Raw genomic sequence first — 21,665 nt, 5'->3', positions numbered from 1 at the left:
GGGCAGCTGAGAGTCTTCCCCCAGGCCTTCTGCCCGCATCATCCTGCAAACAAACAAACGGACAAAGGTTGAGCAGAGGCCAAGGAGCCCGGAGCCCGGATTTTGGACATAGAAAATAAAAGGGACTAATTATAGGTTGCTTCTCCTGTTTCCGTAGCCTGTCAGCCATAACAAGAAATTCCGTCATCATGTGTTGCAACAAGTGTGTCTGGTCCATCCATGTGGCTGCCAAATTTGGAGAGTCACACTGGAAAGAGTTCGGGAGTAGATTGGAAAGTTCTAGAATCAGCAGTTCCCATCATGGCTCAGTGGTACCAAACCCAACTTGTATCCATGAGGACGCAGGTTTGATCCCTGGCCTTGCTCAGTGGGTTAAGGATCCAGCATTGCTGTGAGCTGTGGTGTAGGTCTCAGACGAGGCTGGGATCTGGTGTGGCTGTGGCTGTGGCTGTGGTATAGACCAGTGGCAACAGGTCTGATTGGACCTCTAGCCTGGGAACGTCCATGTGCCGACGCGGGTGAGGCCCTAAAAAAAGAAAAGAGAAAGAAACCTTTAGAATCGGTTGGACCTGGATTCGACTCCCAGTTCTGCCATTTTCCAGCTCGGGGATGGGGGGCAAGCCGCTGTCCCCCCGGGGATCGGTTCCCTCAGCTGTAAGTAGGAAGCGTTAACTCAGACCTCATGTGGCTGAGATCACACAGGCAGAGATAACAGAGTGAATATTTGATCCAGGGTCTCTGAGAGCGGGGTCGCCCTCCTGCATCCGGCTCCAAAACCTGCGTCGGGCACAGGCACGATCGTTGTTATTTTTGGTATTTCCACCCCCCCCCCAGCCCCAGCCCCAAGCGCTCTGCAAACCTGTTTGGGTGCAAAGGGAAACCATCTGAGGCGCTAGAGGGGTCACGGACGTGGTGAGAAGCCGTTCCCTTGCAGCCATTCGGAGCGTATCACGGGGAAAGTCGAAGCCTGGGGCCAGCAGGGCCCACGCCCTCTCTGCCAGGCAGGCTCCTGGACAATGGTGCCATCTCAGGCTCAGGCTCCCCAGGGCAGAGGGCCCAGGGAGAGTTGAACATGCTGTATTTTTATTGACCTTTATTAAACTAGCACCTTCAGTTTACGGCCAGTGATTCTGATTTTCCATTTCCAGCAGTGATAGTGGGCTCTTTAAAAAAGAACTTCGGGGGAGTTACCGTGGTGGCTCAGAGGTAACGAACCAGACTAGTATCCGTGAGCACGCAGGTTCAATCCTTGGCCTCACTCGGGGGGGGGGGGGGGGGGGGAATCTGGCGTTGCCATGAGCTGTGGTGTGGGTCACAGAGGCAGCTCGGACCTGGTGTTGCTTGGCTGTGATGTAGGCTAGTGGCTACAGCTCTGATTTGACCCCTAGCCTGGAAAGCTCCATGTGCCACGTGTGCAGCCCTAAAAAGGGAAAAAAAAAAAAAATGAAGTTTGGAGAATTCTCGTTGTGGCTCAGTGTTAACGAACCAGACTAGTATCCATGAGGACACATGTTTGATCCTTGGCCTCGCTCAGTGGGTTAAGGACCGGAGTTGCTTTGGCTGTGGTGTAGGCTGGCAGCTGTGGCTCCAATTCAACCCCTAGCCTGGGAACTTCCCTATGCCACTGGTGAGGCCCTAAAATAAGTAAATAAATAAGAAAGTAAGTAAATAAACAAATAAAAAGAGGTTTGGGGAGTTTCCACTGTTTGCAGTGGATTAAGGAGCCGGCACTGGGGCAGCTGCAGCATGGGTCGTAGCTGTGGCTTGGATTCAACTCCTGGCTGGGGAACTTCCGTATGCCGTGTGGGTGGCCAAAAAAGAAGAAAAAGAAGTTTGATAAACCTTAGAAAGGAAAGACAGGAGTTCCCGTCGTGGCGCAGCGAAAACAAATCCAACTAGGAACCATGAGGTTGCGGGTTCGGTCCCTGGCCTCGCTCAGTGGGTCAACGATCTGGCGTGGCCGTGAGCTGTGGTGTAGGTCGCAGACACAGCTCGGACCTGGCATTGCTCTGGCTATGGTGTAGGCTCCGATTGGACCCCTAGCCTGGGAACCTCACATGATAGAGAGTAGGATGGGGCGGCCATGGACGGGGCGGGGGCGGGCGGGGGGGGAGTCGGAGTTGGATGGCGTGGAGCTGACTTGGGGAGGATGCGGAGCCTTCTGCGGACGGAGGATGGTTGCCCACCGGCGGTGTACTGTGTCAGAGCACTGCGCCCTAAACACGGCCAGAATCGCCAAACCTATGTGATGAGCATTTTGCCACAGTTAAAAAATAAAAACAACCCCCCAGAGTTTGAAAGAGTGAGCTGGATTGAAGGCAAACATGAAGTAAATCCCAGCCCCGGGGGATCACCGTCCCGGCTCAAATCAGAGCGTGGGACCCCGATGACTGCTGTTCCGCAAACACTGGATTCCTACTTTAGAGCACATGGGTTTCAGCTCAGACTCTGGCGTCAGGCTGCCTGGGTTCGCGTCCCAGCTCTACGCTTCCCGCTGTGTGAGCTGGGCTGTGACGTCCCCTCTCTGAGCCCCAGTTTCCTCACCTGTCCAGTGAGAATGGTAGCAGAACACATGGCATAGAGCTGGGGCCTGGCACACAGTCCGTGTGCTTGTTCAATAAACAGACTCCCAAGGGGTGTCCCCAGGCAGGACCGCACATAAGCTCCAGGAGACACACCTGCTTCAGCTGAGGTCCCCACATCAGTGGGGGAGCGGAGGGGGGTGGAATGAACACGAGCAACTGGGTGTCACGGCTGGAGCCCCAGGTATTCGGGTATCCGGGTATTCATCGCAGCCAGCAGCTGCCTGGAGTCTCCAGCTACAAGGACTGGACGGCTGGGCCCATCTCCTCCCTCTCTGCCCTCCCCCCTCCTCCCTTCCCCCCTTCCCCCTCCCCCTCCTCCCTCACTGCGCAGCCCATGAGCTCTCCACCCAGCCTTGCCTGGGGCCCATCCTGAGACCCTCTCCCCCGCCCTCAACTCCAGCCCCTGCAAGAAGTTTGGTGAGACCCCTCAAGTCCTTTCAAAAGATGCCTTGGAAACAGCCCGAAGGCCTACCAGTGGCTGAGTGACTGAACAAACAGGGCCTGGCCATAGGACAGACTGGACCGTTCAATCAGACGTGAAGTTCTGAAATGTACTGTCACGTAGATGAGCCCCCAAAACACGAACTGTTGAGAAAGAGAAGCCCTGGGAAAGGGGCCGGACATGAGAGACCTCGAATTGTCGGATTCCATTTCTGCGAAACGTAGCAGATGAATCCACAGAGACAGAACGCAGAGGGGCTGTTCCCAGAGGCTGGGGGTGACGCTGCAGGGTTTGGGGGTTCCCTCGGGAGGGATGGGCGTGCGGCCGTGGACATCCAACACCAGGAATGGACCCAACACCACTGACTTGGTCCTTTACAACGTTAATTGTGTAGGATGTGAATTCACCGCCATACCTTTGCTTCTCAAAAAAGATGTGCTTGGCCCAGCGCAGCTGCCTGGGGCCCTCGGTCAGCCCAGGGGCCAAACCCGACCCCCACCGCTGCCCACCCCCTCACTTTAGGCCTCTGCCCTAAAGCCACCCTCTACCCAGAGAAACCCACCCACCCCCATGGCCCCCAGGTCAGGGGAGGCGGCACCCCCCCCCCCCCCCCCCCCCGGTCTCAGAGCCCACGTGCCCTGCCTCTTCTGAGGATGAGCCAAACAATAACTCCCTCTGATCCGGGTTCTCCAAAGTGGCTTCTGCCAAGGCCTCTTTGCACAGACGCCCAAACCAACCACGGTGCCGATAAGCACCAGGTGCCTGAGTCCCAGCCCCTCTCCGTTCCCCGGGGAGGCCCTGGGCTTAACTCCTCGGCCAGCTTGCTTATCTGCTCCGACTGTACACCAGCCAGCGGCTGGGGGGAGGGGACCCCTCCTGCACCCCCACCTCCACCAACCCCAAGGAGGGGCCCTACCCACAGCGAGGGATGCTCAAAGAGCCAGGCTGAAATGAAAGCAGACTTCCCGAGGCCCCACGAACTGAATATTCAAGTGACCCCCTGACCCCGGACGTGTTCTGACAGTGCCCGTGGGGGCAGAGTGCATGTGACCTTCTGGGCCTGGGTAACTGCAGGTGATACCCCCAGGGGTCTGCAGAGGAGGGTGGCTTTAGGCCCGCGACACTGCTTGTCACGGCAGCTCTGGCCTCTGACCCACTCCAGAGTGGCATCTGGGGGCCAAGCGCTGTTACTGGTGGCCTCGCGTCGTGTCTGATAAGGCCCTGGGAGGGTCGAGGCTGTCCCAGCAGGGGCCCTGCCTCACCCCGCAAGGCTTATTTTAAACCTGGGCCAACCCCAGGGGTGAGCGCGGCCCCAGCCCCGCTGGGAACCGCCTTCCCACCCGCCCGCCCTCACCGCTTCGCCGAAAAGGGAAACCGGTTTCCATAATTATAAGCACTGAATGGCGTCATTACTGCATCTGTCGTGACGGCTGTGGCCGTGATGGCAGGCGTGCCCCCTCCCCGGGGCAGCCTGCTTGCCCCGCTCTGCCAGGACACAAACATCTTCCAGAAGGCACAGGGGGCTCCTCAGAAAATGAGCCGGGGGCCAGGCATTCCTTCCTCTGCGAAGGGCACCAGCTCCAGGTTCAGGCCATGGGAGAGCCCAGCTCGCCGGGCAACGTGTACCCCAATAGCAGCCGAAACCAATCTTTGTTTAAAAAAAAAAGCAACTGGTTCAGGTATTCACTCAGCTCTCCTTTAAAACTTGATAGGATTAAAGATCTTTTCAAAAATAAAAAACCCGGTCTGGATCTAGGACCAACTCTTTTGCACATGTTGGACACAGCTGAAGGGTTTCATCAGAACGTAGCTTAACTGGAGCCAAGAAATGAAAAGAAGAAAAATGGCTTCCATCGGAATGAATCAACATCTATTAATGGCTGTTTAACATATTTCGGCTAATCATAATACTTTAAATAATGTGCATTTTAAAGCTGGCCAACTAGACAATAGCCCGTCCCTGCCCCCCAGGTAAACAATGACGGTTTAAAAATAGCCCCTGCATGTATTTACATTTTTCCTTCCTGAGCCTTTTCGGTTTATAGTTCATCATTCCAGGGGGTAGAATTCTAAAATTTTCTCTGTGTATTTACACAAGGGAGCTATTGCTAGGTATCACACTGGCTCTCAGACCCCTCCAAGGAAAGTGAGTTGGTATCCAGCCTCCCGCACAACAGCACTTTGGGTCAGACTCTCTGCAATGCACGTGGCCCCAGCTCTTTCCCCAGTCAGCTTCCTCTGCCCTCCTGGGTCCATGGCACACACCTTAGGGCTTTCTTGGCAGCCTCTTCTCTGGGAGAGTTTGTTCTCAGCATCCTTTCAGGTGCCACATCTCCCGGTTTTTTTCATCCCAACTGAAACAGGATGAATGCCAGGTACAACCGCAGGTCACCTTTCCCCCTGACCCGCTGGGCAGAAAGAGGCTTGAATCTCCTTTCCTTACAGGGCACTTGAGGAGGTGGGGGTGGGGAAGGGAAAAACTGCCTGGCTGCAGACATTGCTTTGGGTGTTTGCTGCTACTGAGAGCGTTTCAGCCCAGAGCAGTACACGTGGGTACCAATCCCAGCAGGCCTGGCAGGGTCAGGGAGGACGGGTCACCCATCCTCAAGGAGGCGGAGATCCCTTTCATGGGGAGGTGGATGTGGTCTGTGTCCACGGCGGGGCTGGATGTGTCTCCACCCAGGGCCAGCCAAAGCGCGGGGCTTGTGGGGTGTTCACGGGCGAGCCATCCAGGGGGCCCCCTGCCTGAGAGGTATCCCTGCACCAGCCTGGCTCCTGCTTGAGGTGCAGAAAGTGGGAGACCGCCTTTCAAAAGGATGGACGGGCCACCCCCTGCCCGCCACTGCTGGTGCTGTGATGAGGAGCAGCCTAAAGGAACGTTTTGTTTAGGGCAGTTCTGCCTCAGAATTTATTGTATTTATCTGAAGGAGTCACGGGTGCGAGGTTTGGAGACACAGGAGGCGCCTTGCCTGCGGCTCTCTGCCCTCTCCGGGTGCCCACATCTCTGCTGTCCAGGACGATGCTGAATTGTCCAGACCTTGCCTTCTAAACATGAGCAGGGCTGGAGAGTGGTACCTCCCGGCTCCCAGCCCTGAGCCAGGCTGCGGGATGTGGGTGGGAAGCCAGGGCAGGGCGGCACCGCTGCTTTCTCTTAGGGAAGCCTCAAAAACCACGATTTTTCTCCTGGGGGGTGGGGCCGGGAAGGGGCAGTTCTCACCTTATCCAGATTCCCAAGTGCGACATAGGTTGGGGTTCAAGTTCAGGCCAGACATTTGCCCAGTAACCCACATCTCCTTCCCATCCCGGGACCTCACCTCCTCCCTCTTTGGACAAACGCAGAGCGATGTGTTAGGGGCCCCCGCCTGGGGGAGGGGCCAGCGCGCGCGCCACTGACGCCCCACGCGCTGCGGGTCTCTCAGGGCGGGGTCGCTGCCCCCGCCCCCCGTCCCTGTCCTCACCCCTTCCCCGGGGCCCCTGGCTGGGGGCCCTCCGAGCACAGCCGCTCGGGCCCCACTGCCCACCCCGACTGATAAGACGGTCCGGCCGCCGGTGGAGACGCGCCCCGCAGAGCCGGAGGCCGAGGGGCGGGCCGGGACCCGGGGGCCCAGCGCGGCGGCCGCGGCTCTCCTGAGTCCCGCGCCCTCGTGGTGTCCGGGCGGCCGCGGGGCAGTCGCGTTGCGCGCGGGGCGGGGCGGGGAGAGGGCGGCGTCCGCAGGTGTCCCCCGCGGGTGGGGGCGGGGAACCGGCAGGGACCCCCTGCCCAAAAAGCCGAGGGGGAGGAGCGGCGCGGCCGTGCGCGAGGGCGGCCAAGTTTGGCTCCGGCGCGCGCGGCTTCGCGTCCTGCGTCTGGGGGACGCGGAAGGAGGGGGACTGTCCCCTCCCGAGCGGGGCTCGGACCCCGGCCCTCAGAGCCGCCGCCGACCTCCGGGGGCGACGACCCCCTCTCCTGGCCCCCGTGCGTGCGGGGCGCACCGGAGCCGGGCCACGAGCCGCGCCATGCTGGAGGGCGACATCGGCCTCGAGGGGCTGTCCCCCAAGGAAGCTCCGGCAGCTGGTGAGTAGCCAGGGGCGGCGCGGGGGGCGAGGGCCCCCGAGCGCGGCGGCAGCGGCGTCGGGGACGCCCGGGGACAGTGGCTTTCCCGGGACTGAGGGGGCGCGCGAGGAATAGGAGACAGCGACCCTGGCTCCGGTGGCGGGATCGTCTCCCGCCTGCTTTCCGGGGTGTGTGTGTGTGTGTGTGTGTGTGTGTGTGTGTGTGTGTGTGTGTGTGTGTGTGTGTGTGTGTGTGTTGCGGGGTGGGGGGGACGTGGTCGGCCGCAGGTCACTGCAGGCGCTCACAGACAAACAGGCGGCGGACAGACGGACCGCGGGCTGGGCGGGGCTGGGGGCGGCCGCGGCCCCGGGGCGGGCATCTGCCAGGCCGGCCGTGCCTTTTGCGTTCCCGGGAGAGTATCTCCCAGCAGTGCGGCGTCCAAGGCCCTGGGCGGATGGAAGGTTTTCGGATGTTTTTACAGGCGCTATTAATACACATAATATTTCCGTGCTATTCTGGAGATTTGTTTTGCGATATAAAGTACCTACTATGACTTGAAGTCCTAATGGAAACTCCAGAGAAACGGGGGGGGGGGGCGGGGGGGGGGGCGGGGGGGGCGGGGGGGGGGGGGCGGGGGGCGGGGGGCTGGGGGGGACAAATGAGGCTTGGATGGAGTTGGGAGGGGGAGTCCCTGACTTCCTCAGCCCCTCCCCGCGCATAAATCAGGACCCCGGCTATTTTTAAACTACTAATTTTAAAATAAATGACCCAAGCAATGTTTCCTGGATGACTTCTCCCCTCCTGGTTCAGAGGTTATTAAGTAAATCTCAGAGCGGGACAGGGGCCAGGGGCTGCAGCGGGCACTGGGCTTCATGTAACTGTCCAGCTGGGTTGCAGTCCCCAGCGCCCTGGTTAGGCTGCTGCGCCCTGCAATCGCGGCCACCTGGGACCCGCAGCTGCTAACTATAGAGCGGGGTGCCCTCCTCCCGGTTACTCCCCCCTCCCCATCCCCCCACCTCTTTTTCTTTTTGGGTTCCCACGGAGAAATTTATCCTGATGTCTGTTTTTTAAGCAGCCCCAATTTAGCTTCTTCCTCGAAATGCCACTCTGCTCATCAGATGCTTCCAGGAGGAAGAGATGGGGCCACCACCAGCCCCGGGGGCGGGGGCAGGACCTGAGAGGTCAGCCAGGAGGGCCTGGCCACGCCAGCCTGCCTGCACCTACGGCTTCCTCCAGTTCACACGTGGACACGATGCGTGTCCTGCAAGCAGCTGGTTGCAGGAGCCCCAAGCTCAGCATTTGTGAGCCTCGAACCAAGCTCTTGCCTCCCGCTGGGCATGGAATTAAGCACCTCACACAGTTAATCCTCTATCCAACCCTGTAACCTGGGGGCAGAATTGTTCCCATTGTGCCGACAACAGGGGTACCAGGCCTGGAGCCCAGGGCGTTTCGGTCCAGCTCCCAGGAGGCTTTTGGCTCTCCCTTGCTGCGCCCCAGGCAGAATCACCCAGCGAGGCAGCTAAACTGCGATTCCTGCACACAAGAGGGTACTAGCTGGGGGCCTGCTCTTTGGTCTTGAGAGCCCAGACCTTGTGCCGGGGGTCGGGCCTTATGTCCGCCGTGAGGCTCGGGGGCTTTCCTTAACGGAGGGCCGGATCCATCAGGTCGGAGCCATATGATGCACAGCCTCCCCTCCTCGAGCAGGCCTTCTCCTCTCCTCGCCTGCATCTCGGCTCCCTGGGGTGGGCAGGGGTCTCGCCCCCTTTTCCTGCTCCGGGCTTCAGCAGCGGCAGGTCTGACCCAAGGACGGGTGCCCCAGCCTCTGTTCCTGCGTGTGGCCACCGGGTGCACCATCTGACCACAACCGGGATGCCAGAGACGCTCACGGGTGGAATTAAGCCCCAGGCTGCCGGTCCCACTCGCAGGTAAATGGGAGGGAGCAAAGCCGTGACCTGGGTGAAAGATAGAAAGAGGCCTTAGTCCCCTGCTTAGTCTGCAAGCCCCGCGCTGAAGCTCAGGGGGCAGTGGGGTCCTCACAGGGGGAGGTGCAGCCATGGAGACGCCAATTCTGCATCCGGGCTTTGCCGCCTGCGGCTCTGTGACCTGCTCGACCACTCTGTGCCTTCCCTGTAGACCCAGAGCGTGCGTGACGATGGCTTGAGTCTCTTAGCCTTTCCGCTGGGGTGGCTCCGCTCTGTGCTTGAGTACTGAGTGCCAAAGTACCGAGCAGTGTCCCCGTTGTTGTCCCCCCCTGCCCCCCCTCCCCATTGTTGTCATCCCCTCCCCCACCCCGTCACTGCAAGCTTCGGTTCACAGACCCAGATGTGAAGTCCTACCTGATATCCTGAGACATACCCTAGGCCAGCTCGTCCCTGCTTCCCTGGAGACATGGACTGTGACAGATGCCGCCTCCCTTTCTGCCTTCTTTATAGAAGCGCATCATTGACAGATAAGCTATTTATTCAAAAACCCATGGTTTGTGCCTCCCGCAAGGGCAGGGCAGGTGGAATTAGGGTGAGCTGGAAGTGGGCACCCCTCCTCCAGGACATGTCTTCTCAGCACACTCCTGCGCATCCCTCAAAACCCCGCTGAGATGTCCCCTCCTCTTGGAAACTGGCCCATGTGCCCCTCCACACCCATGGCACCCTGGGCGTGGAGGGGGGCAGGGAGACAGCTGCCATCGGTTGAGCGGTTCACTGTGTGCCGGGCACGTGGAAGGCAGGTTACCACATCCTCACACACAGTCCTCGTCCCCTCTGTGAGATGGACCCCATTGTCACCCTTGTTTATGGAGGAGGAAACTGAGGCATAAAGAGGTCACTTGAGGTCAAACAGCTGATAAGTGGCAGAGGCAGCACCTGAACCCCCAGCAGGCCGGGCTGTGTGTGGTCGCCACGCTCCCCACCGGGAGGGGATGGGAGCCCTGTCCCTCCTGAAACCTGCCTGCTCAGCAGACAGCTATGGGGGGGGGGCCTGGTACTGCTCGGGGCTTGGGACACACAGCAGGGGACAGAGCGGGCACAAGCCTGGCCCTCGCGAAGCGTTTTTGACCACGTAGAAGATTTAATATCTTACATGTTGGCTGGCAGTGTGTCCCAGGAGGAAAAGTTGAACAGAATAGGGGGCGATTTTAAATAGGATGCCCAGGGAAGCCCCCTCTCGTGGGCAGCGTGGGACACACAGCCACAGGAAGTGGAGGAAGCGCATTCTGGGCAGAGGGAACAGCAGGTGCAAAACCCCGCACCTGGAGAGCCTTGAAGCCTTCATGAGGGCTCCCTGAGACCAGAGGGAGTGCGAGGGGCTGTCCGCTTGTGCTGAGCCTCTGGCCACTGTAGCGACCTGTGCTGGTGAGACAGGAACCCTGGAAGGGTCTGGAGCTGACCTAGGTTTGGGCAGGCTCCCTCTGGCTGCTTACAAAGAACAGGCTGAGTGGGGAAGGTCAGCAGGCAGTCAGGAGGTCTTGGCGATAACTGAGGCACGAGGAGTTCCCATGGTGGCTCAGCGGGTTAAGAACCCAACGTAGTGTCCACGAGGGTGCAGGTTCGATCCCTGACGCCGCTCGGTGGGTTGAGGATCCAGCATTGGCACAAGCTGCAGCGTAGGTGACAGATGCGCCTCGGATGTGGTGTTGCTGTGGCTGTGATGTCGGCTGGCACCCACAGCTCTGATTCGCCCCCAGCCCAGGAACATCCCTCTGCCACGGGTGCTGCTGTAAAATCATCACCATCACATTAAAAATCAAGGTGTGAGGGGCTGCGGACGCTGTGCCTGGAGAGGTGAGGGTCAGACTCTGGGTACGGTTTGCGAGGAGAGGCGAGAGGAGTTGCCCATCCGTCGGATGAAGGGTCTGAGACTAAGAGAAAAGTCAAGAACAGCACCGAAAGGGTTGGCCTGAGCCGGAGAAACAGACGTGGGTGGGGGTAGGAGAGGGGTTCGCCTTTTTGGTTTTTTGTTATTTATTTCTTTGTTTGTTTGCTTGCTCTTCTTTTAGGGCCACACCTGCAGCATATGGAGGTTCCCGGGCTAGGGGTCCAATCGGAGCTACAGCTGCCGGCCTCCACCACGGCCACAGCCACGCCAGATCCGAGCCGCGTCTGTGACCTACACCCCAGCTCACGGCCACGCCAGATCCTTAACCCACTGAGCGAGGCCAGGGATCGAACCCGCCACCTCATGGCTCCTCGTCGAATTCATTAACCACTGCGCCACAAGAGGAACGCCCCCTGTTTTTTGTTTTTTAAATTGAGGTTAAACATGCAGAATGTTTTCATCATTTTTAAGCACACGTATCAGTGGCATTAAGTCCACTCGCCTGTTATGCAGCCAACACGATTATGTATTTCTAAACCTCCTTTGATCTGCCCCAGACAGGACTACGTGCCCGTTAAGCAATAACTCTACCTCTCCAGCTCCCTCCCTCGCCGCAGGCCAGGGTAACCTCTAGTCTATGTCGTATCTCTGTGGATTTGACTAATTCCAGATACCAGGTATGAGCAGGATCACCCAACATTTGTCCTTTTGAGTCTGGCGCATCTCGCAGGACATGTTTTCAGAACCTCATGCCTTTTTGTGGCTGAATGACGTGCCATTGACCTTGAGACCGCATTTTCCGTATCCATTCATTCGTCGTCAGACCCTTGAGTTAGTTCCCCCTTTTGGCTGTTGTGAGTAAAACGGCAAGGAAGTCACCTTGTTTGAGTCCTGTTCTCAGTTATCTGGGGTGTATACCGGGAAGTGGAATAGCTGGATCATATCTTTAATTTTTCTTAGACCCACCAAACTGTTCTCCGCCACGGGGCACCATCTTACATTCCCTCCGGCTACGTAAGAGGGTTCTTGTTTCTGTACATCCACGCTCATACTTGTTATTTTGGCTCTTATTTTTCACAACAGCCATCCTCATAGGTGTGAAGTGGCATCTCATGGTGGGTTTGATTTGCACGTGCCTAATGACTAAGGATGGTGAGCATCTTTTCACGCATTTGTTGGCTAATTGTATATAGTCTTCGTATATCTATTCAGTTTCTTTGCCCATTTTATACAGTTGGCTTGTCTTTTTGTTGTTGAATTGTGGGAGCTCTTTATATACGCCGGATATTAAACCCTTACCCACTGTATGATTTGCAGATATTTTCACGCATCCTATAGGTTGTCTTTTCAGTCTCTTGATCCTGTCCTCTGACACCCTCCCACAGACGGTGAGCTTCTGTTTTGTCCTGTGTTCATTGAGAAAACGGTCTCGTCCCCCTGCAGTGTGATGCACCATTCAATTTGCCTTAGATGTAGATGGAGCTCCGCCTCTGGGCCCGTTACAATGCCAGGAGCTGCAGATACAGGCTAGCCTCATCCTTGCTCTCGGGGAGCTTAAGGCTATGTTGGTCTAAGTTGTGAGGTACATTGTGGAAGGGTCCTGATTCTGGCTAAATAAGCTCTGCGTGCGTCCATCCTACAGCCCGCCTGCCTCACCTCTGATGTCACCCCCCTAATATTCGCTTGTTAAGGTGGCAGTACCATGGGTAATATTATAAGCCCCTTTTGACAGATGAGGAAGCCAAGGCACAGAGACACCCACACTCACACAGCCAAGGGTCCCCTGTGAGTCCCTGGGGGCGCCCCTGAGGCTCAGACGAGAGTTGGAACGGCTGGCCAAGGACCGGAGCTGGGTCCCCAGCTCAGACCCAGGGTCCTCCTCGTCCTAGCTGCCTCTCCGCAGCTCTCCCACGGGGAGGTGGTGCCCTGGGGTGGGGGTCTTGCTGCTGCTAGAGCCCAGCGGGGAGCCAGGGGTGGCTCAGAACACCTTCCTCTCTGGAACCTGCCTTTCCCTGGCATGGGCACCATCACGCCTCCGCCGCCACCACCCCCCCCACCACCGGCCTCTGGCACCAGGCACGTGTGTCAGGGTTTTCATGCTGCGTAATGAAGTATTAAAAGCCTTCTGACCCTCAGAAATCCATTTGACAATGGTCACGTGGCTGTCGGGTAGACAAATGACTAGTTCCACGCATTTCGCCCTCGGAGGGCCTGCGTGTACAGTGGATGCCTTGCCTGCCAATCCGGCCTGCTTTGTTGCAGCCCAGGGGTCACCGTGCACCCGGCTGGGCCTCGCGCGGCGATGCTCTTCGGCTGGGCTCTGGCTTCCCACACGCACAGCCGAACCCAGCAGGCCCCACCCCCACCCGTCGACTGGAAGCTCCTCTCTCGGCTGCACCCCTGTTTGCCTCTGGGCGGGGTGCGCAAACATTGCCCGTGACACCCAAGATTTAATCCTTTCCCTTTCACTCGCAAATGGAATTATTTCTGCCCACGTAGGGCCTCGGGTGTATAATGATTTTTGAGTGCATTTACATGGCACTTCACTGCAAAAGTCTGAACGCACCATTTGGGGTGGAAATGGAGCTATTGATGTGAGCTGTTGGAAAGAAGGCATAATCGGCCGTAATTTTTATGGCATTGTGTTTCCTGGACAGAGAACAGCCGGGGACCGGAGTGAATTGAGAGGGTGTGTGTTGGGGGGAGCCGTGTGGGGAGAGGGCCCCCCGACCGTACTCTGGCTCCTCCTTGCAGACTCTGCTGTTGTGTGCTCCAGGCCAGAGCGGGGGACCCTGGGCTGGCGTGGGGGACCCCAGAGCGTTTGCTTCTAGGTCCCAGCCCTGTCCTCTGTCCAGGGGGGTCTCAGGTCCCTCCCACCTCCAGGGCTCATGCGAGCCACAAGCTGTGCACGGGGCCCTGTCCCCGCTCCACTCTGCCTCAGGGTCTGCCCTTTAGCCCATCTGGTTGATGCCAGTGGGTTCGCACCCCTCAAAGCCGCCCCGTGTCTGGGTCAGCCTCTCCTCCGTTCCACTGTTGCCTCCGCACCTTGCCCCCCTCCTCCCCCTGCAGTGCCCTCCCCCAGGCCAGCCCTCCCCTAGCTCTGGCCGCAGGCAGGGCTCACCTGCCTCTCTGGGCTCCTCCTCACCCCCAGCCTCACTGATCTTCCTGTCATCTTGCCTCTGCCTGCACTGTGCAAAGTTCCAGAAGGACAGGGCCGAGCTTCTTTCTGCCAGTTTGATTTTTTACCCCCCTCCTTTGTCCTTAAACCCCTCAACCAGAGCTGGAGGCTGCCTGGGGCGGTGGCCGGGCCAGCTGAGCATCACCCACTGGGGCCCGGGACACTCTTGCACAGTGATCTTGGTCTTCCATGACCTCCTGGGATTCAAACATGCCGTTGTATTTCACTTGCATGCTCTGTGAAAAATGAGTGATTTTAAGTGAAAAATACTTCACTTTGTGTATTGGTATAGCATAGAAAAGCTTCCCCTTTCTACATAGATAGGTAGATTGAAGGATGGATGGATGATGGATGATGGATGGATGGGTGGATGGATGATGGGTGGATGATGGATGGATGGATGGATGATGGATGGATGGATGATGGATGATGGATGGATGGATGGATGATGGATGGATGATGGATGGATGATGGATGGATGGATGGATGGATGATGGATGGATGGATGGGTGGATGGATGATGGATGGATGATGGAGGATGGATGGATGGATGGATGGATGATGGATGGATGATGGATGGATGGGTGGATGGATGATGGATGGATGATGGATGGATGGATGATGGACAGATGGATGGAGAGATGCGTATGGGTAGGCTGATACAGACAGCTATCTCTACATAGTGTGTTTTGTATAATATATATAATTTCTCTCTATAAAGATGTATATGTCAATTAAAATTGCCATCCAAATGACTGGCTTGGGGTTATGTTGGTCACATCAAAAATAGCTTCCATAGCTCCCATCTCCTCCTGCAGAGTTCGTTTTAAAAAGCAGCCGCTGGTTTGGTGTGCTCGTGACTGTGTCTGCATGACGACCCGGGGGTGGGTTCACACTCTTCACGTGGCCCCAGGCTCCCCACCCCAGGCACACAGGGCAGGCGCGAGCGGGGCTCCTGCCCAGGCAGTTACAGCTGGACATCGGTCCCCATCATGACTCCGCCTCTTTAAAGAAACTTTTTCTTTTAGAAGGTGCTTAGGTTTACAGAATTATTACAGAGCTCATTTCCCGGTCCTGTTGTTACCCTCTGCAGTTTACCTTATCACAATTCAGGAACCAGTATTAATAGTTACTATTAACTACTGCCCACACTTTATGAAGATCTCCTTGGCTTTTTTTTTTTTTTTTTTTGTCTTTGATCTTTTTAGGGCTGTACTTGCGGCATATGGAGGTTCCCAGGCTAGGGGTCGAATCGGAGCTGTTGCTGCCGGCCTACGCCAGAGCCCCAGCAACACCAGATCCGAGCCGCATCTGCGACCTACACCACATCTCACAGCAATCCGGATCCTTAACCCACGGAGCGAGGCCAGGGGTCGAACCAGAAACCTCATGGTTCCTGGTCGGATTCGTTTCCGCCGCGCCATGATGGGAACTCCGATTTCCTTGGCGTTTCCCCGAGGTCCTTTTCAGTCCCGGGATCCCATCTGTTTAGTTGTCACGTCTCCTTGGGCTCCTCTCGGCTATGACTTTCTTTATCTGTGATGTGGCCTCGGCTGTTTTGAGGACAACGGTTGTTTCGCGGGATGTGCCTTAGCTGGAACTTCTTGGTCTTAATGAGACTGGGGCCGCGGGTCTGGGGGGAAGACCCCAGAGGTGAAGACCCTTCTCGTGGCATCCCATCAGGGCGCACGCCATCATTTCCCAGCGTGTCCCTGGGGATGCTGGGCCCGCTCACCTGGCTCGGGTGAGCTTGTCAGGCTTCGCCTCTGTAAAGGGACTCATTTCTCTTTTTCGCACTGGTGTTTGCAGTCCTGGAGATTTCTTACAGGTCTTAGCTCAGAGCCACCAACTTATGAAACCATCTTCCGCTGAATTTCCTGAATTTTTTTATCCTTTGGGGTCTCTTTCTTAATTTGTATTTTAACATCAGTGTTCCTCACACCACCGACAGTTTGCTGTGGTTATAAATTAAACACTATGTGACTAAGTATTCAAACAATATAAAACTCTTGCTTGGCCACAGCTCCAAGAGTTGCTAGAAGTGTCCGGCTGAGCCATAAATTGAGTCTTGACCTCAACTGACCACCCCGTTTACACACAGAGGCTCTCCAACTTCCATTGCAAAGGGGAAATCTTTAAATAATTATGTTATTGATTTTACTAAATAGTCATTGCAACAGGTGTTTTTCTACCCTGAAAGAGGCCAATGAATGCCCTGGAGCCCCTCCAGAGACCCCAGAATGAGAAAGCCAGGTGCAGTCCCCTCATTTTCCTGGTAACAGAGGAAACGGGGGCTCAGAGAGGTTGAGTGATCATCCTGAAGACACACAGCAGTTTGGTGGCAGAGAGAGACTGGAGCTCCTGTTTGCTCACTCCACTTCCGGTGCTTTCTCACCCCGCCCCCCAGGCCTAATGAGGATGGTGATTAGCCTCGAAAGTCCCTCTGGGAGGCCACCCCAGAGACGAACCTCTAAGACAGGTCCAAGCCACTTGTGCTTCCTGCCGCCTTAGAAGAGACACCCTGCCCCCACCCCATATCGCCGGCTGATGCCAAGTGAATGAGGTCGTGCCTCTAAAGGGCAGTGAGTCTGCAGAACGCAAACACAGCTCCTCTGGGTCCTGGGGGTGAGCGATGCCCACACACCGAGAGGCTTGAGGGCGTGAGACCTGAACAAGGAACAGCAGGTTCACCTCCCTCGACTCAGCCAGCCTCCCTGGGAGGCAGGTGCAGAGTTGAAAAGTCGGCTCTCCTCGCTCTTCTCTCAGGCGGCAGGAGGGGATAAGCCACTGCAGTGGAACCTGTATGTCCGCCGTCCCCTCCAGGCGTACGTGGATGGTTCCTAAGCTGGTTCACATTCTAGCTTTTTAAAAACCCTCTGGGAGTTCCCTGGCGGCGCAGCGGGTTAAGAACCCGACGAGTATCCATGAGGATTCGGGTTCCATCCCTGGTCTCCCTCAATGGGTTAAGGATCCGGTGTTGCTACAAGCTGTGGCTTGGATCCAGCATGGCTGTGGCTGTGGTGTAGGCTGGCAGCTGCAGCTCCGACTCGACTCCTAGCCTGGGAACGTCCATGTGCCATAGGTGCAGCCCTTAAAAGAAAATGAGAAAAAGAAAAAAAGAAGTGGGAGTTTCCCAGTGGCTCAGTGAGTTAAGGATCCAGTGTTGTCACTGCTGTGGTCATTGTCAGGGCTGTGGCTCTGGTTACTGCTATGGCGTGGGTTCGATCCCTGGCCCAGGAACTTCTGCATGCCGCGGGCATGCCAAAAGAGAACCGCATGTACCTGAGGATGAAATATAAGAAAATAGCGTGAATAATCATCCAGATGAAAGAAAGAAATGAAGGAAGCCGGGGGTGGGGTGGGGGCAGAGAGCAGCCAGGACTGAGCCCAGGTAGAGCTCACCTCGGGCTCCGAGAAGCCAGACCTGCTGGTCACCACACCTGTCACAGAGCCACGAAATGAAAATCCATGGGTGGCTCCGGACAGGCTGTCCCACCACCCTGCCCACCCCCAGATGGCGGCCCCCGGGCCTTTGCTCAAGCAGCCTCCAGCCTGGAGCCCTCTCTGCATCTCCCTTTCGTCTCCTGCCCTTGGATGACTGACGAGAGACCATTTTGGTTCTTCCCGTGGCACTGGGTGCCAGTTACTCCCACTCTTGATGTCGGCCCCTCTCCTTTCCAGCACTGATCACAGGGATTAGACGGTTTCAATTGAGGGGCAATTTATATAAAAATAAGAAGTCAGATCCCAAGGGCATGGTTCATCAATTTGAACACAAAAGTCCAAGCACCTGTGTAACCTATTCCCCATTAAGATATGGAATGTTCCAGAGTTCCCGCTGTGGCGTGATGGGATCAGCAGCATCCTTGCAGCACCAAGACACAGGTCTGATCCCTGGCCGGGCACAGTGGGTTAAGGATCTGATCCCTGACCTGGGATGGGAGCTCCATGTGCCATGGGGCAGCCAAAAAAAAAAAAAGAGGGAGAGAGAGCTGGCATATCCCTGTCACCCCCCAGAACGTGGCCTCCCACCTCTCCCCCATCCGTCCCCACCCCCATCACCATGGATCCTGCATGTCCCAAGCTTCCTATAAATGAAAGCACAGCGTGCGAACTGCCCGCCTCCAGCCTCTGGGGCTCAGCACAGGGTTTCGTGCCAGGCAGGAGTGGGTTTGTTGCTGGGTACGTGCCATCGTGTCGATGGACCACAGCCGGCGTCGTTTCCAGTTTGAAGCCCTTATGAATGGAGCTGCAAGGAACAAAGCTTTTTATGGATGTGTTTTCATTTCCCCAATAAAGACCTACAGCTGGAATACGGGGTCACAGGGTAAAAGCGTGTTTAACTATTTAAGACACTGCCAAACGGCTGGCCACCCCGCTTCCTACTTCCTCCTGTCTCCCCGGCAGGGTCTGAGAATCGTAAGTGGGTCTGATGTGTTGGACTGATGTACTCTCTGGTGTAAACGCACTGATGTAAACGCCAGCTTGGTCCAAAACTGCATCTCTTGTGTGTCCCAAATCCTCAGCACCCAGCACAGGGCCGGGTGCATAGTAGGTGCTCAGCAAACACGTGCTGGATGAATGAGTTCCCTGTATCGCTGCTCTTTTCTGCTGCTAGTTGTCCCCTGGGCCTCGCTGGGGACCAGGGGGGCCTGAGTCCCCATCCTTTTGTGAAAGTGGAGAAGGTCTGAGGGAGGGCTGTCCTGGGGGAACCCCTGGGCGGTGTCTGATAACAGTGCCAAGTGTCTCCTCGAGGATGGAGGGCAGGGAGCCCCAAGCGTCCTCCAGGCAGCACAGACCCCATTGTTGGGTCCCGAAAAGGCTCCGGTTAGGTGTAACCCGACCCTCGCCTTGGCCAAAGTGGAGTCTCAGGAGGCGCTTACAGAGAACCCCCGGGGGGCCCTGCATCAGAGAAGCTTTGAGACTCACTGAGCCAGGTGACCTGCTGGAGGGGGCTCGCAAAGTGGGGTCAGAGCTGCTCACACGAGCTCCTGGGGAGAGGAGGGAAGGGCACGCCTTCTTTCTGCCGATCACCCGTCAAAGTCTCATTTTTCTGTCTGGGTTCGTCCTAGACGAAGAAAATGAAACTCTGGCGCTCCTCCGGGCAGGGGGGAGCTTATCAACGTTCTCGAGAGGGAGGTGCGCTTCCCAGGAACCCCAGAATCACATCGGGTGATTAACAAGCATTTGAAGAGAAGGGGCCCCGGGCAGCCCCTGAAACAGGCTCTCAAGTTCATTCGTCATCGGGAAATGCAAGGCAAAAGCACCGTCTGATGCCATCACCCACCCACCGGAGGAGCTCAGACACAAAGCGCCGCCGATGCCAAACTTGGGCAAGCAGGCCGGCCCGGTGCCCCCGCAGGGTGCTCGCCTCAGAAGACTGGATACTGGAAGCTCGGGTGCTGGTGGGCCCTGGTGTTGAACCAAGGTCGACGCCCTGCAGACCTCTCCCCGTGAGACTCAACTGAGACGCACGCCCTTGGTCACCCCGAGACAGGACACCGGTCCTCCAAGCGCTGTTCCCAGTGACCTTGAACCAGGAGTGCCCAAGGGGCCTCCAGCGTGGATCCTTCCACCTCTACAGCCTTGGGGAGGGGGGACCGCCCACCCCTGCTCCTAACACGGGGCAGAATCGCCAAGGTCGTGATGAGCAGCGGAAGCCAGACACAAGAGCGAGCAAGGGGACGGTCCTGATTACAGATGGGGCGCTCCAGCCACCTCTCAGATGGACGCGATAGAGTGACACCTGCCGTGGTGTCGTGGCACCCTCTGTTACGGGCTGCTCCATCGTTCTGTCTTTCAAGTACAACATGGAGCAACAGGGCTGTCCTTTGTGTCACTTCCCTGGTTTCTTTTAAACCCAGCACATGCTCTCGCGGGGCTGCTGAGAGAGGCTTAGCATATGGTCCCAAGTGAAGCCAACTTTCACCCGCACGTCCGCGAACAGCCCTTAACTTGGCAGAATCAGAATTGGTGACCCCAAATTCTCACCATGAGTGCATTACGATGGTCGCTGCTGGTTATCGAGCCTCTCTCATATTCAAAACTTTATTATGGGTTTAGGATCTAGTTCATGCCTCCCAGTCTCCCTGAAAGGCGGGTGTCATTATCTTCATTCTACAATGAAACCGTGGTTCAGAGAGGTTCAGCAACGTGGCAGAGATCACACAGCCTGTACTAATCAATCAGAGCCTGAAGCTTCTCTTTGCCTGTTTCAGAGTCGAGGAGATGACATGTTGCTTAAAATGTCAGTGAAAAAAAAAATATATATATATGCCTTTTGGCACACTGTCCTGGATTATTCTAGGAACGTCTGTGAGAAATTCCTACGGTTTGAAATCTCCATTTCTCTGTGGAGTCAGCCAAACATGGCCTCATTGTTGATCTTCAGAAGCATATTTTTAGTGTGAGGTGGGTTGTGTTTATTTTTTTTGATAAATAGCAAAAATGAGATTTCTATAAATAAAGCCATGACTCTCCCCCCCCCACTTTATTTCCTGTGCACAATTTACAAGTGAGTGGACCAATCAAATGAGTTGACCAGCTCCAGAGATTTCAAAATGTTAAGTTCCTGTGAGTGACAGAAGGGACAGCCTCAGCCTCTAAAGAACGTCCCCTTCGGGAGCACTGCAAGGTGGCTTTCCACACCCTGTTAAGAGCGAGCATCCGTCTGTCCAGGAGTGCCTTTTAATCATTTCCACGATAATTTGGGGATGGAGTTGCTGATTAGGAACTGTTTCTCTTTTAACTGAAATCCACTTTTTTTGTGTTTTTTTTAAGGGCCACACCCGAGGCATATCGAAGTTCCCAGGCTAGGGATCAAATCAGAGCTACAGCTGCCAGCCTACCCCACAGCTATGGCAACACCGGATCCTGAGTAGTTGTGGCTGGGATGTAGGCGCGGGAGCTGAAGCTCCGGTTCGACCCCTAGCCTGGGGCCTGCTTGTGCCATAGGTGCAGCCACTGAAAAAGAAAGAAAGAAACCAAAGATGACGTCCATGGCAAGAGAACCCTTTGGAAATGACACTCGGCATTTTCAGTTCTTCCTTCCCTGGTTCCTGCCTGTGCCCTCCCATCCCCAAGCCATCTCTTCTCTATCTGCGGGGGTGGGGGGGCTCCCCACCTGTGCATGTACCCCAGCACCTCACAGGTGCTCCGGGAGTCTGCAGCCGCTCTGACTCCAAACTCTCCCACAGAGGCGCACGCCCTGGCTGCCAACTGGTCCTCTGCCTCCCCCCACCGCACGTTGGCCCTCCTGGCTTCTTCCTGCCCCTCTATTCAGTCAGCCCTCGTCTGGCCCCAGCTCCCTGACGCAAGCTTGCCAAATCCAGGGACAGCACGGGTTGGGCACCGCCGGCGTCCACACTCCACCCCAGAGGCTGGCTCAGCACACCTCGTGCTTGCCTGCCTGTCCCCACAGTTCTGCTCTCTGCCCTGTGCACTGAGCCCTTCTACGAATTCTGTTCCTTGGGAGAGCCTTCGGCTCTGTTATCATCATTGCAGAAAACACCGTTTCCCCACCCACCTGTCTTTAAGTGCACAGCGCCGTGATGTTTGCTGGATGTACCTTGTTGGGGAGCCCACCTCTCAGACTTTTCATGTTGCAGAACTGAAACT

The 21,665-nt window shown here is 56.6% G+C and overlaps 1 protein-coding gene across 8 annotated transcripts in view; it reads left to right on the top strand.

Annotated features, from left to right (window-relative positions):
• The first annotated feature begins 6,821 nt into the window (after positions 1 to 6,821).
• ANO1 (anoctamin 1) overlaps positions 6,822 to 21,665 on the top strand; it is a 155,508-nt gene continuing 140,664 nt past the window's right edge. For 3 of the 8 annotated variants that reach the window (XM_047775032.1, XM_047775028.1, XM_047775027.1), the window contains exon 1: positions 6,823 to 7,081. In XM_047775032.1, coding sequence (XP_047630988.1) covers positions 7,024 to 7,081 — 58 coding nt within the window. In that variant the 5' untranslated portion in view covers positions 6,823 to 7,023. Of the gene's footprint in view, positions 7,082 to 21,665 lie in introns of all 8 variants that reach the window. The other 5 variants (XM_047775029.1, XM_047775030.1, XM_047775035.1 and 2 more) reach the window with 5 other exon arrangements.

Source organism: Phacochoerus africanus, chromosome 4 (genome assembly GCF_016906955.1).
Source record: "Phacochoerus africanus isolate WHEZ1 chromosome 4, ROS_Pafr_v1, whole genome shotgun sequence".
Taxonomy (NCBI): domain Eukaryota; kingdom Metazoa; phylum Chordata; class Mammalia; order Artiodactyla; family Suidae; genus Phacochoerus; species Phacochoerus africanus.
Note: the sequence above shows the minus strand (reverse complement) of the source record. Positions and strands in the feature narration are given on the sequence as shown.